At 37.2% G+C, this 20,277-nt stretch overlaps 1 protein-coding gene across 4 annotated transcripts in view; it reads right to left on the bottom strand.

Moving 5' to 3' along the window:
• Positions 1–20,277, bottom strand: part of LOC136830680 (tyrosine-protein kinase transmembrane receptor Ror2-like) — a 719,079-nt gene that overhangs the window by 243,029 nt on the left and 455,773 nt on the right. For all 4 annotated transcript variants that reach the window (XM_067090362.1, XM_067090360.1, XM_067090361.1 and 1 more), the window contains exon 5: positions 15,744–15,878. In XM_067090362.1, coding sequence (XP_066946463.1) covers positions 15,744–15,878 — 135 coding nt within the window. The remainder of the gene's footprint in view (positions 1–15,743; positions 15,879–20,277) is intronic.

Genomic DNA, 20,277 nt, shown 5'->3' on the forward strand with positions numbered 1-20,277 from the left:
TTTTTATTCACACTACTCTTTTTTTTTTTTTTATTCCCCGCCGGAAGTTAATTTATATCTCGCTTCCATAATTAGAACTTAACGTTCTGTGAATGAGGAGGCTTAGCGTTAATTAGACCGGGCTAATCAAGACGCTAATCTGTAATGAGAACCTTTTCCCAAAAAGGGGGGTGGGGTGGGGGTAGGGGAAATAAAATTAGGCTCCGAAATATCAGGTCTTCGCTGACACCGGATATCAAATGCAAACACAGAAAGGTAAGCTGTGCTTTGTTGAAAACTCACTGCAGAAACAGACACACACGGACACAGACGTGTCTGTGTGTGTGTATATATATATATATATATATATATATATATATATATATATATATATATATATACTGTATGTGTGTGTGTGTATATACAGTATATATAATATATATATATATATATATATATATATATATATATATATATATATATATATATATATATATGGCCTCTATGAAATTCCGCAACTTATGTGCTGCCTGTATACTCTCTCTCTCTCTCTCTCTCTCTCTCTCTCTCTCTCTCTCTCTCTCTCTCTCTCTCTCTCTCTAAAGTGAAAGACATAAGACCCATAAACAAGTTAAAATACGAAGACTTACGACCATAAAGCCGACGAAATTCACCGAGGCAAATAACAGCTGCTTCAAATTCCCTTCGAAGTCATGAATGGCAGGTTCCAGTCCCTCAGTAATAAACTGCGTCCTATCCGAATACAATTCCTACGATTCCCGAACACAATTCCTACCGGGAATTGAATCACCGAAACAGCGCGAGATGAAATACAACTAAATATCTTCCGTCACTGTAAATGACATGAGGTAATTCACAGTTGAAGGTTTTCGTTTGATTAGGCAACAGGAAAAACAACAAAATACCGGTTGTTTTAGTTTTCTGTAAAAGAAAACTATTGTGCCGGCTTTGTCTGTCCGTCCTCACTTTTTCTGTTCGCCCTCAGATCTTAAAAACTACTGAGGCTAGAGGGCTGCAAACTGGTATGTTGATCATCCACCCTCCAATCACCATACCAAATTGCAGCCCTCTAGTCTCAGTAGTTTTTATTTTATTTAAGGTTAAAGTTAGTCATAATCGTGCTTCTGGCGAAGACATAAGGCCACCACCGGGCCGTGGTTAAAGTTTCATGAGCCGCGGCTCATACACCATTACACCGAGACCACCGAAAGATAGATCTATTTTCGGTGGCCTTGATTATAAGCTGTAGCGGCTATGCAGAAAACTCGACTGAGCCGAAGAAACTTGGGCGTATGTTTAACTTGTTTTTTCTTTATAGCGAAAGGATTACACATGACTGATTCTTTCTAATATGTGTTCACGCTGTCAAGTAAACAGACAAACAGGAATATCTAAACATGCGCATAACATCCTTGCTTTCTTAATCAAAACAAGAGAAATATTGCAGTTCTAAACACGTTCAGTGATTTTAATGTTTTTGGAATTAACATAATTTCATTATTTGTATATGTGTATATACATACATACATACATACGTACATATATCATAGCTAGATAGGTAGATAGATAGATAGATAGATAGACAGATACAGGGATATGAATGTGTACACCGACTAGTCTACTGTGAAATTTATATATATGGAGAAATCAAGGTAATCTGATGCGCCGCAAATACAGTTTAAGAAAAGAACTCGATAATAACACAAAACAGTAGATTTAAGGTTAAAACGAGAACCGCAACCTTCCACTATAACCTTAAATTAAAATCAATTTAACACGAAAATAAAAAATCGGTAAGTAAGAATTATAAATAAAGACTACACTAATTCTAGATGAACCTAAAGATCTTGGTCGAAATTCCTCTCCGACGCCAAAGATCATAATTTTACGTTGATTAAATAAGTAGACTAGAAGATTCCGACTGACTTCACTCTTTCCAGAACAATGCAAAAGATACACGGAAGGTAAAAAATAAAAAATATAAAAATCGATGAATTCCATACGCGGAAATCTGTCGAGAGAAGAGAACAGACTTCAAACTAATCGATCATCCCCAAAGTTCCTCTCCCGAGATGTGGAAACATTGCGGGAACATCCCCAGAGTTCCCCTCAGCCGAGCTGCGGGAACATCGGCGAGACTTTGGCCAAGGAGAGGGAACATCGGTGTTAGATACTGACGGAAATACGGAAATTCCATTAAGATCTAGTGGGAATGCGGGAACACCGACAGAGCTATCCGCCATGATGAGGGAACAACCGAGATGTGGGAACATCCATAACATCACTGAGGCAAGCTATTGTAAGCATCAGTGAATTTCTGGACACATAAATGAGATTTCGGGTATGATGTGCGGAATGTGGGAACATCAGCAATGTCGCAGCTGAGTTGTGGGAATCCCAAGGCCTCGGCTGAGATGTGGGAACATCAGCAGGATGCGGGAACATCAACAAGATCTCTTCAGAGATGAGAGCCATGCGACAGCTCTTACCAAGGTAAGGTCCTTGGGGATTAATTCCTTTATTCTGGTTCTTCATTGTAATGATGAAGACTTTTACTATAATATATACAGTAGAAATCTTTGTACAATGTTTCATTGTAATCAATGATACTTCATTATATTTTGATAATTTTTATTTATTATAATGTCCTATTAATCACTGGAGATCATATTCTTTTAATGATTATTATACACGTTAACAGCAGACAATAACAAGTAAAAAATGCGCGGAAGTTTCTTCGGCGCAATCGAGTTTTCTGTACAGCCGCTACAGCTTATAAGCAAGGCCACCGAAAATAGATCTATCTTTCGGTGGTCTCGGTATAATGCTGTATGAGACGCGGCCCGTGAAACTTCAACCACGGCCCGGCGGTGGCTTATCCTACACCTTTATGGCCAAATTTAACCTTAATCGTGCTTCTGGCAACGGTATAGGATAGGCCACCATGGATCTCAGCTCATACAGCATTATACCGAGACCACCGAAAGACAGATCTATTTTCGGTGGCCTTGATTATCCGCTGTAGCGGCTGTACAGAAAACTCGACTGCGCCGAAGAAACCTCGGCGAATTTTTTACTTGTTTAGTTTTTCTCCCAATTCGGTAATATATCACTTACCATTCCTTCCTCAACTTAGTCATCGAGAAATACTCGAACGGCCTACAAAAAGGAGTTATATAACATCGTCTTTATCAGTGAATGACATCAGCCCAATTATAACTTTTTCATCAACCACCATAGAAAAAAATCACGGTGCGCTGAAGAAACTGAATGACGGCCCGGAAATCTTTCATATGCAAAAAGGAAATTATCCAGTACAAAAATCAATATTACATTTAAGTCTTTTTCCTAAGGGATGTAGATGAAAGAAGCCATCAGAACAGATAAGAGAATTAGGACTTTATTTGTACTTTGAAACCACACAGACACCCAAAAGTTAAAATTCTAAAGTTGAAGGAAAAGTCTAACGCGAAAGCATTGACAATAATAAGTTTGTAAAGCTTTTTTCTTTTTAATATAGAAGAAATTTAAGCAAATCTTCAATAAAGGGAGGATAAGAAAGCTTGCAGTGTCTTAACAAATAAATAAAAATATAAAAAAGTACCCTAAATAAAAACATAAAAAAAGTAGTCTAACACAGTCGTAAGCCACAGAGCCAAAAAATAATAATAATAAACAAACATCACGTCAGCAAAGAACAACAAACGGAAACAAACCGCGACAAACAAACAGCCGAATCAGAGTAACACAAGGAGATGAAAAAAGCTGACCATGACAGCTTTAATGAGTCTCTCTCTCTCTCTCTCTCTCTCTCTCTCTCTCTCTCTCTGGAGGAGGAGGAGGAGGAGGAGGAGGAGGAGGAGGAGGAGGAGGAGGAGGAGGAGGAGGGGGAGGAGGAGGAGGAGGAGGAGAGAAAGTACCCATACTCCTCCTGGAAGCTTACTCAGCTTGAGCTTAATAAGCCGCAAAGGATTTCCCAGCGTGGAAACGAAGACCATTCGCTCTGTCAGCGAATTTTCAAGGCTGAGATAACGGAGGGGAGAGAGAGAGAGAGAGAGAGAGAGAGAGAGAGAGAGAGAGAGAGAGAGAGAGAGAGAGAGAGAAACGAATCTCGAAAATAAGAGAGAGAGAGAGAGAGAGAGAGAGAGAGAGAGAGAGAGAGAGAGAGAGAACTTTTAAAAATTCAACTAAACTTTCACAAATTAAAAGCTTCCGATAGTCTTCAGAAAAACAAGAGAACAGAGAGAGAGAGAGAGAGAGAGAGAGAGAGAGAGAGAGAGAGAGAGAGAGAGAGAGAGAGAGAGAGAGATTTTCAACATTCAACTCAACTTTCACAAATTAAAAGCTTCCAATAATCTCTAGAAAACAAGAAGAGAGAGAGAGAGAGAGAGAGAGAGAGAGAGAGAGAGAGAGAGAGAGAGAGAGAGAGAGAGAGAGAGAGAGACTTAAAAATTCAACTAAACTTTCACAAATTAAAAGCTCCCAACAGTCTTCAGAAAAACCAGAGAACAGAGAGAGAGAGAGAGAGAGAGAGAGAGAGAGAGAGAGAGAGAGAGAGAGAGAGAGAGAGAGAGAAATTCTACAAATTAAAAGCACCCGGCAATCTTCACAAAAAACAAGAAAACGGGAAAACTGCAAACTGAGCTTAATTTAATCCCGTTTATATTCTTTCAATCATCTTGTCAATTTCGGCATCCTGGTTGTCAAAATGGAATTACGGTCTCATCCGGTTGATTGACTGTCCACGCGAACGGCCGTTTGTCAGACCAGTCACGTTCCTTCACCTGTCTGTGCGTTTACCTGTCTGTCTTCTGCCAAACAATAGAGACGAGCAGAGCCCAAACAATATGAGACACTGATACGTCAGTCGTATATAAGGAGACACTGATACGTCAGTCGTATATGAGGAGACACTGATACGTCAGTCGTCTACAAAAAATAATGTCATTTATTTCTGGGAAAAAAGAACTATTGTTCAGACCTTTTCCGAAGGTAAAGTCAGAGAGAGAGAGAAAGTCCTTATGAAAAGACGTAAAGTCCCCTCCATATGGCCGCATAAATTCTAAAGAATGGAAGCCCATTTCATCTTATCCTAGTCTATAGGCCTAACAGACGCGAGACAAATGAAAGCTTTAACTTGACAGAGTCTACGGGTTTTCCTCGCCGGATTTGGCTTCATTACAGAGGTTTATGGCACGAGATGCTCAAAGGAATGTGCGTACGTATTCACTTCTCCAGCTAAGGTTTGTGTATTACTACTGTTACTGATATCTTTATTTTCATTTAGATTTATTTACAGTAAATTCTGTAGCCATTAGTTTTGACTTGTTTATTCCTAATATATTTTAAAGTATTTATTACGGTGAAAATTTCACCCTCGTGGAATCATATACAAAATCCTGGTTTTCTTTTCTAAAAAAAGTTTCAAACACAATAAAAAAAATTCTTCAGTATAAAATGGAATAACGAATGTGAAATGTAAAATATCTCTGAGTTCTCCTCACACAATCTTACCTGTAACTTACTGTTGATTCTTGAACACTGGGTTCAAATATCTTCAATTTTCACGAGATCAACAAGTGATTATTTAGTGCGGTTTATACTGGAGGAGGCAGCTTGGTCATAATACTGTCCTAAAATGCAGTATCAGCAAAACTTTCGAAACTGAGATCTGCCACCTACTGGGTTCGTGAAACACTAGAACACAAGTTACTGCAGTTTCAGAATGATTCTTCAATGCTTTATTTAGGGGGTCCCATTTGCAGTATCTGCAAAATCAGTAGTAAGGCAAGGGAATACCTACCATTTTCCTCAGTTCTGTATTTTTGCAGATACTGCAGTCTCCCATTTTAGGGCAGAACGGGCACTGAGAAATTCAACAATGGGCCGAATAAAGTGTATGCGGGCATCCACGTGCCCATAACGTGGTCCCTGCCGGCAGACCTAAATACCAGGCCTAGTGAAGCTAATATCTTAGACAGTAGCGGGCTCCCACCTAGGAATGGAAATGCTGAATTTTTATGGTTCCTCTTGGCACGGGTCACCCCTGCACTATCTCCACACCTGTTGGACATGGCATGGGAAGTGATGGCCTCTCTTCAAAGATTAATAATAATCTTAAAGATGTCCCAAGACCGTGAAATAGACTGCTTTGTTATCCAGCAACGGAGAGGGAGTATGGATTAAAGGTATGGAAACCTCAACTTAAGGGAGACACTTAAAAGAGAGTCTCGGCAATTGATCTCACTGACTTGTGACTTGTGGACTCACGTGTTTGCCAAAATAGGAAAAGCCAAGGGATAGGCGTTGTACATGTGAAGTGCAAGACTGGAATAAGAATGATATGAATAAATGAGGAGATAGAAATATGAAAAAGTGAAACATGAATAAAAAGGCAAGACATCGATGTTTGGCATTGGCCGGCCCTCCTCCCCCCAACACAACCACATTTCACTTTTTGTCTTTTTTATATTGATATTGCACACACACACACACACATATATATATATATATAAGCGTGCGTTGCAAAAGCCAACAAGCCATGTATTAACAAAATAAAAAAAGACAAAACTGATAGAATTCTCTTAAGAATAACACCTCATAAATAACATACGCACACCAGCGCACGAGCGCGCTCGCTGTATCTCCATAAAAAAAAAAAAAAAAACGACGTATAAAGGCAAGCGTGTCCAAACACCGAGCACCGAACTTTATCTAACGATCGGCAAAAATCAATAGGAGGAAGTCGGCTCGAGATATCAACTTTCACCAAAACACAAATAAATAAGAAAAACTATGAAAAGGGAGTGCCCAGATAGGACGATATTTAAAGTTGAATGCTTCGTGTCCCCCCACGTAACTTGAGAGAGAGAGAGAGAGACTTTCAGCTTTCAACAGCAGGTTCACTAGGGGACAAGTAGCTACAGGAAAAATGAACATATAATATAATGAAGACAGAATGGTAAAAAAAACAATGTAAAATGTGCGCCGAAGAAACTTCGGCGTAATCGAGTTTTCTGTACAGCCGCTACAGCGTATAATCAAGGTCACCGAAAACAGATCTATCTTTGGGTGGTCTAGGTACAATGATGTATGAGCCGCGGCCTATGAAACTTTAACCACGGTTCGGTGGTGGCATATCCTATATCGTTGCCAGACGCACGATTATGATTAACTTTAACCTTAAATAAAATCAAAACTACTGAGGCTAGGGGGCTGCAATTTGGTATGTTTGATAATTGGAGGGTGGATGATCAACATACCAATTTACAGCCCTCTAGCCTCAGTAGTTTTTAAGATCTGAGGGCGGACAGAAAAGGTGTGGACGGACAGACAAGGCCGGCACAATAGCTTTCTTTTACAGCAAACTAAAAAGAAACCAAATTGCTTAATTAGAATGGAACCTTCATCCAGTTCATTTTAAAAATTCTCATTGGTACACATTCGCTTTAAAACGAACTCTTGCTTCGATTAAATGTAAAAGCATATACAGATCCTGCACGCAATTAAAAAAACGAGACAATTAATTTACGCAGAGTTAAATAAAAATGTTTCCAACTCATGCTTTAGAATCGACTGGGTGCTGACTAATTGCAAAATATGCAATATACAATTCAGTTGCAGCGCTTTTTACTCCAATGGTATGTTTTAGCTGTTCACGTTTTCGACTGTCTGTAATACTTATTCATTATTGATTTGTTTGTTTACTTATTCTAAGTTTATTAGGGTTTGTTTGCGTATTCTAACTTTATTAGAGTTTGTTTACTTATTCTACCTTTATTAGAGTTTGCTTGCTTATTCTAACTTTATTAGAGTTTGTTTACTTATTCTAACTTTATTAGAGTTTGTTTGTTTATTCTGACTTTATTAGAGTTTGTTTACTTATTCTAACTTTATTAGAGTTTGTCTACTTATTCTACCTTTATTAGAGTTTGTCTACTTATTCTAAATTTATTAGAGTTTGTTTACTTATTCTAACTTTATTATAGTTTGTTTACTTATTCTACCTTTAATGGGTGTCTTTATTTGTTTTATTTAGTCACTTTTAATGTAATGTTATGCTAGTTCACTTGTTATCTATTTGCAAGAAGAAATGCTAGGAAGCCTAAAATTCATAAATGAAATATCTTTTGCAACTACTTACGTTACCGAAATTAAAGGTCTGAGATTTATATGGGACATAATGAAATCTATCGCCACTGACCTCCAATAATACCGAACCTAGCTTACTGACCATTTGTCATTATAACCATCATCACATTAAATATAACCAGCATTACATAATAATATTACAAGTATTATATTATTTAGCGAAGCTAAACGACGAGTGTTCATTATGTTTATCTACAGGATTTAAACCCAATATTACAAGTATTTTAATTACTGAAACTAAAAGACAATTATTCATTATGTTTGTCTGCAAGATTTAAACCCAACATTACAAATGCATCAATAAACACAGCCAATAAAGTTGCAGATCCATAACGCTGAGGCATGTCCCCGCTACCCTTCCAATGCCCTACGAAAAAAGGAGGGGGTGGGGAGGAGAGGGGGAGGGGGGAAAAGGAAGGGGGAGGAGAGGGAGAGGAGAGGAAGTGGGGAGGGAAGGCGGGAGGGAAGGCGGGAAGCCTTTATCTCATCGGACCATCTTTTTCCGATACAGGAGAGAGAGAGAGAAAGAGAGAGAGAGATGAGCGGTGGTGGTGGTTACGGATATTCCGTTCTCTCTCTCTCTCATTCTTTCTTCTCCCATATTTTTTTTTTTCCGCCGTTACGAATATTCCGTTCTATCTCTCTCATTCTCTCTCCCTTATTTTTTCTTTCTATCTCTCCGGGTCGCAATCAATACCTGTGAATCCGGCGACCAGGCCAAAGTCCTCCTAAACCCGCAACGTCAGCGACTTGGGGCGACACAATCTACTGTACCTCCTTATCATCCGTCTGGTCTGGACCTCGTCAAGTCGCAGTTGCTTCTAAATGTTTTTATTTTTTCTATCTCCAATAATCCAGGGAATTAAAATAACGGCAACACCATTACATCATGATCGCTTTCCAATATGACCGAAATGGTTATCCGGAGAAGATAATGGAAATTAGATACTGTCTAAGAGACAATTGAGAGATGACATTGGTAATCGTTAGACAGACCCCTCTCCATATCTAATAAATAAATGAATAATTAAATAAGTAAGATACACTTGGTATTCAAGCAACGCAACGAGGAAGGTAAACATTGACCGCGTGTCGATATTGGCTATTTAATACGGAATTGATACTCGAAAGAAAATAATGAACTGAACTAATCGCTCCATAAATCACAGTATTTCTTCATTAAGGAACTGGCATTGGAGAGAGAGAGAGAGAGAGAGAGAGAGAGAGAGAGAGAGAGAGAGAGAGAGAGAGAGAGAGAGAGAGAGAGAGAAGTCGAAGCACTGAAGAAGGGAAAAAAAATAATCTCGACATGTATTACATTATTTCTGAATAAAAACTGGTATTGAAGAGAGAGAGAGAGAGAGAGAGAGAGAGAGAGAGAGAGAGAGAGAGAGAGAGAGAGAGAGAGAGAGAGAGAGAGAGAGAGAGTGAAGGATTGAAGAACTGAAATAATCTATACACATACCACATTATTTCTTAATAAAGAAACCCGTATTCGAGAGAGAGAGAGAGAGAGAGAGAGAGAGAGAGAGAGAGAGAGAGAGAGAGAGAGAGAGAGAGACTCTAGAAATTGAATGTCTCCATCTTTTTTTCGACTGAGAGTCTAATAAAAGAGTTCTTTGCCTCGCGACTATTCAAAGCTGATACCTTATATCTCCGAGGACATCGTCTTCTCCGCATCAATCCCAAAAGAGGATTACTTTTGCCTACCTTCTGGGATTTCTTCTCCGTGTCTTCCAATCTCCTCACTGCCTTCCAATACAAAACGTTAATTCTACATGTCAATTTAATCAAATCAGGCGTTCAGCATTTCTAGGGCGTCTCGCCGCAACTTTTAAAAATGGCGTTTTTCGCCTGATCAGCTTTAAAATAATCCCCATTTTTCCAAAATAAAAGAGGGGTGGGGTTGAACTATAAATTTTTTTATTCATACTATTCTATTCCTGATCGCAAATACTTCATCTCAATCAAAATTCAACTTTGTATCTTGAAAAATACAGAAATTAGAGCAGGCTGAATTTCCAAAACTTTGATGGCTTTAATTAAAAAAAAAAAATTTTGTCGAGAGAGGCCATTCTGATGCTGTACGCCTTAAATAGACATACTTCTGCGGGTCTTATTGTGTCTGTAAAACGTTGTTTCAGTGTGTCCTTCGTCACAGCATAATTACTTGGAAATAATTCAGTACTTGCAAAACTACTTTTCTTCTAATTCATTTCCAATCGCTTTGTTTCAAAAAGTTCTTAGATCCTTTCTCAATAAGAAGTTCATCCCACAAGTCCCAAATTTTAATGCACCAAAGGACATTAGATATATAAAACTTCCATACTTGGGGAACCTTAGCTTTGAAATTAGGAAATAATGTATACCAAATTGTTTCAGTTCCAACTATGCTATTCAAAGCATGATAACTCCCCACGAATGGGTAGTTTCTTATATTCCTGAAAATAGAAAATCAATGTTTAACGTCAATAAAATTATCTCTCACATCCCTAATCAAAGGCAGTCGACGTTTGTACGCATGTCAACAAAAGTAGATTACTTATATATAAGTTATAGTAAGTATATATATATATATATATATATATATATATATATATATATATATATATATATATATATATATATATATATATATACATATATATATATATATATATATTCAATAAATATCGCAACACTTCCATATGCCTATAAGTACAGTACACCTCTAAAGCATGACTTCAAGCAGAATTAAGCCAGCTAACATTATGTCCACCAGTACAGAAGACCACTTCTGCATTCCCTCAAAGTGAAGTTCCACTTCAGCAGAACTTCTGACGAAGCAGACCACTCTAAACCGTCGACCGGAGAGGCGACCAATTATTCGAGTCTCGGAGAGAGTTAACTAATTGTGCATTCTTTGCAACACGGCAGATCTCTAGCGCCCCTCCCTTCTTTGAAGTAGGCCACTTCTGAATGCCTTTCAGTGAAGTTCTATCAATTATGGATGTCTCTTTTTAGAAGTACAGTACAAGTCTTCCACTTAAGTAAGCCACTTCGTCAACCCATCCACTTAAAAGTTGCTTTAGCAGTTAGATTAATGAAGGAAATGACTCCCAGATGCTTTTCAATGAAGAAAACTCCTATAGGCATCTCTCACTTGTCTTCAGTTTAACTATGCTCAATATCATGCATTAGCATGACAAGTGTAATTACACCTCTAAATTAGGCATATGTGTTTGTACTACTACAATTAGAACCAATATTCCACATTCCTTCGCAACTGTACTGAGAGCTGACAAATGTATCTACACCCCTACAATAGGTATACAGCTGACAAGTGTATCTACACCCCTACACTACAATAGGTATAGAGCTGACAAGTGTATCTCCACCCCTACAACAGGTAAAGAGCTGACAAAGTGTATCTACACCCCTACAAAAAGTACAAGTTCCTAAGTCCTAAAATATCCCTAGCAAATATTTTACAAAACCCCACCAAGGCGCGTGCGCCTCTGGAAAACAAATGCCAAACTAAATTTGAAGATATTAAAAAGAAACAGGGCAGGTGGACTCCTCTGGCGCAGGTTCCAATTACAAGCGAAGGACGCAAAAATACTTTGGCCAATTTAACGTCTCAGTTTTCAGGTCTTGTTCTGGGCATCACTGGAAGGTCTGACGCTTCTGAAGTCTGCGCTGATACTGAAGGGAATTTTGGTCGGGCCGACGAGACTTGACGGCAGCAACAAATGCAATAACAATAATAATATGGCAGTAATAATCATGATGACAATAAATAGGACAATTCAATATTAATGTTTTAGGGAAATGTTCTTGAGAGGAAAATTTCTAAGGTATAGACAATTATTTCCATTTTAAAATAATAATAATAATAATAATAATAATAATAATAATAATAATAATAATAATAATAATAATTGAAGGCAAACATGCTCAATCAAACATTACCCTTTTTTCAAAAAGATTTTTTATCGCCTGTTCCTTATAATACTCAATATATGATGGGACGGCAAAAAAAAAAAAAAAAAAATATATATATATATATATATATATATATATATATATATATATATATATATATATATATATATATATATATATATATATATATATATATATATATATATATATATGTTCTTCTGTAACCAAAGTTACACGGAAACAAAGATTCAAGATATTTCTCCTGGAAGAAAGACAGAAAGAGAGAAAGAAAGAAAAAGAAGGAAAGAAAGAAAGGAAAGAGTAACTGGTCTTATTACTGGGTCTATACCAGGCAAGGCCTATAGCTGTTAGGTCTAATGAGGACGTTTACCCAAAGACTTTTTCATCAGCTCAGAGAGAGAGAGAGAGAGAGAGAGAGAGAGAGAGAGAGAGAGAGAGAGAGAGAGAGAGACTGAGACTGAAGTACTGAGATCTTTCTCCATATATCACAGCATTTCTTAATGAAGAAACTGGTATTCAAGGAGAGAGAGAGAGAGAGAGAGAGAGAGAGAGAGAGAGAGAGAGAGAGAGAGAGAGAGAGAGAGAGAATGTTCTATCACACTCTGTACTCTCATTATCAACAGAAAAACAAAAAGAATTCCAAAATAATGCACAAAAATAATATGAAGAATTGTCACTATTAAAAATGAGAGATGTGTAATTACCTGCATCATTAATCTGATCATAAAAAATCCGCACCATTAAAAAATGTACAGAACCTAACAACAAACACTTGACGCAATGCTAATCATAAAATTAATAATAACGTTACCATCATCAATAACGAAGGTCTCAAATACCGTAATTCCATTCCCAGTACGAATAACGTACTTCATTAAGTACATTCGATCGAGCTTCGTGTAATTACCAAGCCTAACTACTGGAGATAATTCTCCCATACCACTATATATGGGAGGCTCCATAAATATGGGAGTCTCGCCATTATCATAAAAACTTCATAAAAAGGCATTAATTTACATTTTCATCATCATTAAAGTTTATTCCTTTTTTTTTTTTTTAGAATTTATGGTGTTTGTGATACATGATTACAACAGCACAGAAAAAGATTAATTGTAATACATGATTACAATAGCACAGAAAAATATTAAGTTGCAAAGCAATGTGGAGAATTTTGACGTAAGTACAAACGGCTCCATATTTCCAATACGTTTATGCAAAAGCATTTTAAACACATGCACAGCAAAAGTCGCAGGAACATGGATGACAGTTAATTAGCAATACTCATAAAAACTAATATTTTATCATAAAAGGGCCGTCATTAAACAGCTTGGCATTAAAATACCAAGATTATTACAGTATACCACTTTATCCCGTACACTCAAAAATCCTTTTAGGACTTATTAAACGATTTGTAAGTATTAAAAAATCGTGTAATTTGTAGTACTTTAATTTTTTCTCTTTTCCTGGGGCTAGGAAACCGAGAGAGGCATAAGTACCCAAGTCCAGCTCTATGTCAGAAAGAAAAATATGTATTTTGACCTATGTTCTTGAAGGAACAAGCCAACTCATTGCCCTGGTTGGGATGTTTAAAAACCTCCGTTTGGCCAAACAACTTGAATAAGTAATGGTCTGTTAATAATACAGTACTCCTATTTTGGGACATTATCCTTCAGGAACCCGACTCTCGTCATCCAAAATGCAACAGCATCGGATAATATTAAGGACCTGGACACAAAAAAAAACATGAATTACTAAACAATCCATTAAAAATGTCTCATACAAAACCTCAAAGATTATGGACAACTAAACTGAAATTCAAGGTCTTGACATATCCTAGGACACTTGAGAGAGAGAGAGAGAGAGAGAGAGAGAGAGAGAGAGAGAGAGAGAGAGAGAGAGAGAGAGAGAGAGAGAGAACTCTCATTATAATTTAAGAGAGACGCTTTATAATAGACTAGGAGAGACGATTCATAGTAAACTTCGTGACGCCACTTTTAGTCGCTATAATCATTCAATCAATCAATCAATCAAATGCACTTCAAAATATAGATACCAACTCATACATTAAACAAACTCAGTTACATACGTTAAAGACAGATACCTCTAGTACATAAAAAAAAAAATACAGACGCCTCACGATACAATAACAAAACAATGACGCCACATAATATACTCTCTCAAAAAAAGGGGGGGAGCATGTTATTGAACATACCATTACCATCGAAAAGTACACTGGCATTACCGTGCACCTCATTACAACGCGTTCCGTGTAACAGCCTCATAAAGCAGATATATGGCGCTATGCCCCCCTTCCCCCCTTCCCCCGAAAACAATATTGGCCACTCGTTTAATTCAACCTCGGCTGGCTGCGCATAAATACCCCAAAATGCAGCGTTTATATAACCCCCAAAACCCAGTCGACTTACGGCAAAATATTGCGATGCTCTCAGTGCCTATGAAGTTTCCACTGCGCATGCGCGATCGTCTATTGTAAGTTTCATTTCCATTGGCGAATGATATTGACGTGTTTATCTTTCAATAAAGAACAACAGGTGTTCGTTCATCTTAAATGAGCAGTTGTTAAGGATTTTGGAACTTAGAACTTGTGGCCAAAAGGTGAAGTTCTAATTTAGATACATACATACATATTATATATATATATATATATATATATATATATATATATATATATATATATATATATATATATATATATATATATATTATTGGAAAAATAACATTTAGGTTGCAACGCACTGAACAACAACCATAAGTACATATTTAAGTATATGCTATAATGAAATACCTTAAAAAAACCATGTATCGGTCCAATGTATCAGTCATCTGATGGCAAAGTTCATATCCAGTTTGATAATATTAAAAGCAGAGTAACAATGAACAATTTGAGATACTTTCCATTGAACAATTTTGGATAATGCAATTGGAAACACTTTCCACAAGCACTGATCAATGACCTTAAGAGACACAAACAAAATTGGTGCTAAATCATATTTGCCAGGTACCAAAGGTGTCGGTTCTGATCTTAAAACCTTGAGTGGTACCTCATTTCTATGTGCTAATTAATATTCACCAGGTACCAAATGAAAGGTACCTGTTCCTCATTGGACAGGTTGGTATTGTTCTCGGATAGCACTCTGCTAGGCCCGCGTTCGATTCTCCGACCGGCCAATGAAGAATTAGAGGAATTTATTTCTGATGATAGAAATTCATTTCTCGTTATAATGTGGTTCGGATTCCACAATAACCTCTAGGTCTCGTTGCTAGGTAACCAATTGGTTCTTAGCCCTAGGAGAGCTGTTAATCAGCTCAGTGGTCTGGTTAAACTAAGGTATACTTTTCTCCAATCTCTGTGTTTACTAATATTCACCAGGTACCAAACTGAGAGGTACCTCCAATCTCCACGTTCATTAATATTCACCAGGTACCAAACGAGAGGTACCTCCAATCTCTGCGGTCACTGATATTCACCAGGTACCAAACTGAGAGGCACCTCCAATCCCTGCGTTAATTAATATTCACCAGATACGAAAATCAGTACCAAAGTACACCACAAGTACCAAATGAGTACGTGACCAACAAAATAACATCTCCCCAAAAACACTAACAGCTTGAGATATGGTACTCACCGAGAACTTTGAGGTACGCAAATTCGGAGTGTCGGGTACCGACGGTACTCTTAGCGGTACACCTGTACAAGCCTTCTTCCTCCTTGCCTACCCGTTCCCAGTGGATGCCCACGTCATCCACTTTGATGCCAAGGCCTGGAAAGAGAGAAAAAGGGGGATTGTTAAAACAATGCTCTAACAATTGGCTTAGTAAATATAACAAAAGTATATAAAAAAAACAGTTTATACACATTCAATGTGAGAGAGATGTGAGAGAGAGAGAGAGAGAGAGAGAGAGAGAGAGAGAGAGAGACTGAAATCACAGTGCACTCATAATGGAAAGTCAATGAAAATGATACAGGAAAATCACAATATATGTATGTATATAATATATACATATATGTTATATATATATATATATATATATATATATATATATATATATATATATATATATATATATATATATATATATATATATATATATATACACACATCTACAGGAGAGAGAATACCAGTTCACAAAGAACCTAACAATTAAATAAATCTTTAATTAAGTTTACTTCTCCCAGGACCAAAAATTTTATTAAAAAAAATAAACAGAAATGACGTAAAAGGAAGTGACAGATGAAAGAGGAAAAGGGAGAAGTAGAAAGCGAGAGAATAAAAAAAAAACAGAAAGACTGGAATGCAAGACGCATAAAAGCAACAAACAGATTAATTAATCAGTAAGGGCGAACGGAGGGCGTAGTTGAAAAAGAATAAAGCGTGGAAGTGGAAGTATTAAAGAGAACGGACTTGAGAATAACAAAGGGACGAGGGATGGAAGAAAAATGAACTACAATAAGAGACAATGAACAGAAATTCCTTAACACTGGCAGATAAAAAGGAATGCAAAGATGTACGCGTGACTAAAGACAACATACGGAGGGTAACAATAACTCAAAATCTTTACTTTTGATAAAGTAAAAGGACACAATTATCAAGTGATAAAATAATAAAGATGCGAAGGAATGCGTAGAAATAGTTACGGGAGAAAGAATATAAACAATATGCAAGGTAAACAAGGCGGAATGGGTTTACCTATGACGAAATAAAAAGACAGAATCGTTAAAGTTTCTAAGTACCATTGATTAAAAAGCTGCTTTTCATTAGTGGAAGGAAAATAAAAACAAAAACAAAAAGAAATAGAAGATAAAATGGCTGTACGGTAACACAAAACACAGAGATAATATCCTACACAAAGTCCATACGACATTCATTTCAGTCATAAGCATTATGAAAGAAGACTGTATTCAAAGCACACAAATCAACAAATACAAGTGCCAAGTTCAAATAAACAAATACAATTGGTAAGTTTACACAATTAATTACTTGAGTGTTGCAAAATATGGTCAGCAAAGTCGTGCTAATAACAAGCACTGAACAACTTGTCCCCATCAAGATTTCACCTTTACTTGGCAATGTTAATTACAAGTAAAAAAAAAAACACCATTGTAAGCATAGTTATATCTCAAGAATTCAAGTTTACCTGACATTGTTAATTACAACGTCGGGATGTCAGAAACATATTCTCCAAAAGAGGTCTTGTGAAATCATAAACTAGAGATAATTGTGAAATAGGAATAACACGAAAAAAAAAATACTCGAGTAAAAGACGAATGTGCATAGATTATGAAAAAATAATATGAAGTATGAGCTATATCTAAGTCACTCAAAAAAAAGGGACAAAATATGCACTATAAACATGAACGAAAATTAAATGGAGCCTACCAATTTGGTGGGTAAGATTACATTATATTACTGCCTTGAAAAGTTTAGAGGCACTTATTCCTGGAATAAATCTGAAAATATGCAATGCAAATATTAACAGTACAAAGATACATAATGTCTGAGAGCATACTGCATTCCATTTCCCAACTTTTATCTGTACACGAGCACTCATGCCAGGGAGAGAACTTGGAGAGGGCATATGGCATACAAATTTAAAACATCTCGTGAATACGTTCATCATCCCAAAAGCGCAAAAATGCATTACGCACATTAACAGTGGAGCAGAAAATAAATAAATAAATGAACAAATAAATAAATAGATAAATAAATAAATTCTTGCTCAGCACATCCCCAATTTAGAGTTAAAAAATTCCCAGTAAAGTGAAACTTCGGGTCCAAGGACCGTAGATTTTCTTACTGCGATTACTCGACTCCTTAATGAAGAAACTTGAAGTCGAGGACTCGTAGGACGACGAAAGGGGAGAACAAAATGAAGGACTGTTTTGTTGATTTTGTTTCCTCCATTTAAATACTGACCGGACCCTGATTCTTTCCACAACTAAGGGTGCACGACATGTTGCAAACACATCGGATACTTATTGAGAATAAAATGAAGGATTCCTACTACTAAGGGTGTAAAACATGTTGCTAATACATCAGCAACTTATTGAGAATAAGATGACGGATTCCTACTACAAACTGAGGGTGTAAAACATGTTGCAAACACATCGGCAACTTATTTCATACAGATCACAAACATGTTGAAAACATGTCACTGACCAGAAGTGGAGAACGAATGTTTGACCAGCGCTGGATAATCATATGAAACACTGGTTGGGACAGACAAAAAGTCGTTAACTTGTATCCAACTTATCTGTGACGTATATATACGACAAGGTGCCGACATGTGTATAACATGTTTCACTATAGAGCGGAAGCAGCCTGAATCTGTGTTAAAACACACGTACACTTTTCTTTTACGGGATTTACTGAAAATATTTTACCAATTCTACACAGATTTAACTAAGCAATTCTCAACTTCCCATTGCTCCCAGTAGCATATAGAACGCCGCTGCAACAACAAGCAGCTTCGAAGGGAACGCACCGAAGTCAATACAGCCAAAGCAATCATTTACATAATTACGCCAAGCAAACCCAAGCACGTTTTTTTTACGTGCGTGACATCCAATAACGCAAGCTCTGCCCAATCAAAAGCATTGTTTGGGTAATTCAATAATGTATGCTGGTCCTCGAGCGAGCAAATACTAATGTTTTCATTATTCATTCGGGAGCAACGGGGTAGAGGGCGTAGGAGGGGGGGGGGACGCTGGGAGAGGGAGGGGTGAGGAGAGGAGGGGGCAATTCTCCCTTAAATACATTATATGAAGTGGGCCGATAGATAGATGGTGCGTGTATCAGTTTAATCGGCATTCTCTGGTTTCTTTCGATAAATGAGAAGGGGGCCACTGCGCAAGGGGAAGGGAGGTGAGGGGGGACAATGAACAGGGAGGAAGAGCGAGAATAAGAGGAAACACAAACACAGCAATACGAAGAAGAAATAACACGTCATGCAAAAGATCATCAAAAGTTTCCTTCAGAAAATACAACAGTGAACAAAAAATTCAAGATACCTCATTAAAATTTTCCATAAATTAATGAAAACGTATTATGCAATTTACAGAGAAAACTTTAATTTAGGCCCACGTGTAATATAACAATAACTCACTATAAATAATAGTAATTAGGATCTGTTTCAATAATCACAACGAAAATTGGTTCTATGAAACAGTAAATTAAAATATAGTTATTTATGCCGTTTTCAGTCACCATACTTTGCACGAGTAAAATTTACAGACACTAACAAACATGGCTTACGTGCAATGAATTCCAACGCATAACTTTCGGACTCAGTGACAAGATGCATCGGCCATCATATATGATTTTTAATTACTTCATCGGGTATGTTGTAATACAGTGTATCACTTTCAATAGCAAGGATTGTTTGAGCCCATTCTCTCTCTCTCTCTCTCTCTCTCTCTCTCTCTCTCTCTCTCTCTCTCTCTCTCCAGAACTGTACTTACCAATCACAGGTCAATTCTCATTTAGTCTCCTGCTCCCAGCATTATCATCAATATTTAAATACTCAAAGCAATGCCTATTTACCGATAGGTCACGTAAAACAAAAGAAAAGAGTTGACATAAGAGAGAGAGAGAGAGAGAGAGAGAGAGAGAGAGAGAGAGAGAGAGAGAGAGAGAGAGAGAGAGAGAGAGAGAGAGAGAATAAAAGAAAAGAAAAATCGATCTGTCATATTTAATGCAAAGTCTCCTATCCCTCATAGCCCGGAGAGAGAGAGAGAGAGAGAGAGAGAGAGAGAGAGAGAGAGAGAGAGAGAGAGAGAGAGAGAGAGAGAGAGAGAGAGAGAGCTTAACCCCCGGTGGAAGAGGGGGTTTGGCCCGTGCAAATAAAGCCCCGGGGTACTCGTGAATCTCTTCCAGTACTTTCCCTCTTAACATATTCTCATTCATTCTCATCTATTCTCATTCCCTATCCTCTTCAGCTTATTGATCTGTACAGTACGGCAGCGCTCAAACAAGGCAATTTTTCCTCTCTCTCTCTCTCTCTCTCTCTCTATTGTACTCTCAGTTTCATTTTTCTGTCAGTTATTGCAAACTGCATTTTATCTATTTACACAGCAGTATGAATCATTAGTATATTCACAACAACTATTGTTATCTTAAGCTTTCTCTTCATTCTAACATCAGCTTATTTCTGTTTTCATGA

Source organism: Macrobrachium rosenbergii, chromosome 47, assembly GCF_040412425.1.
Source record: "Macrobrachium rosenbergii isolate ZJJX-2024 chromosome 47, ASM4041242v1, whole genome shotgun sequence".
Taxonomy (NCBI): domain Eukaryota; kingdom Metazoa; phylum Arthropoda; class Malacostraca; order Decapoda; family Palaemonidae; genus Macrobrachium; species Macrobrachium rosenbergii.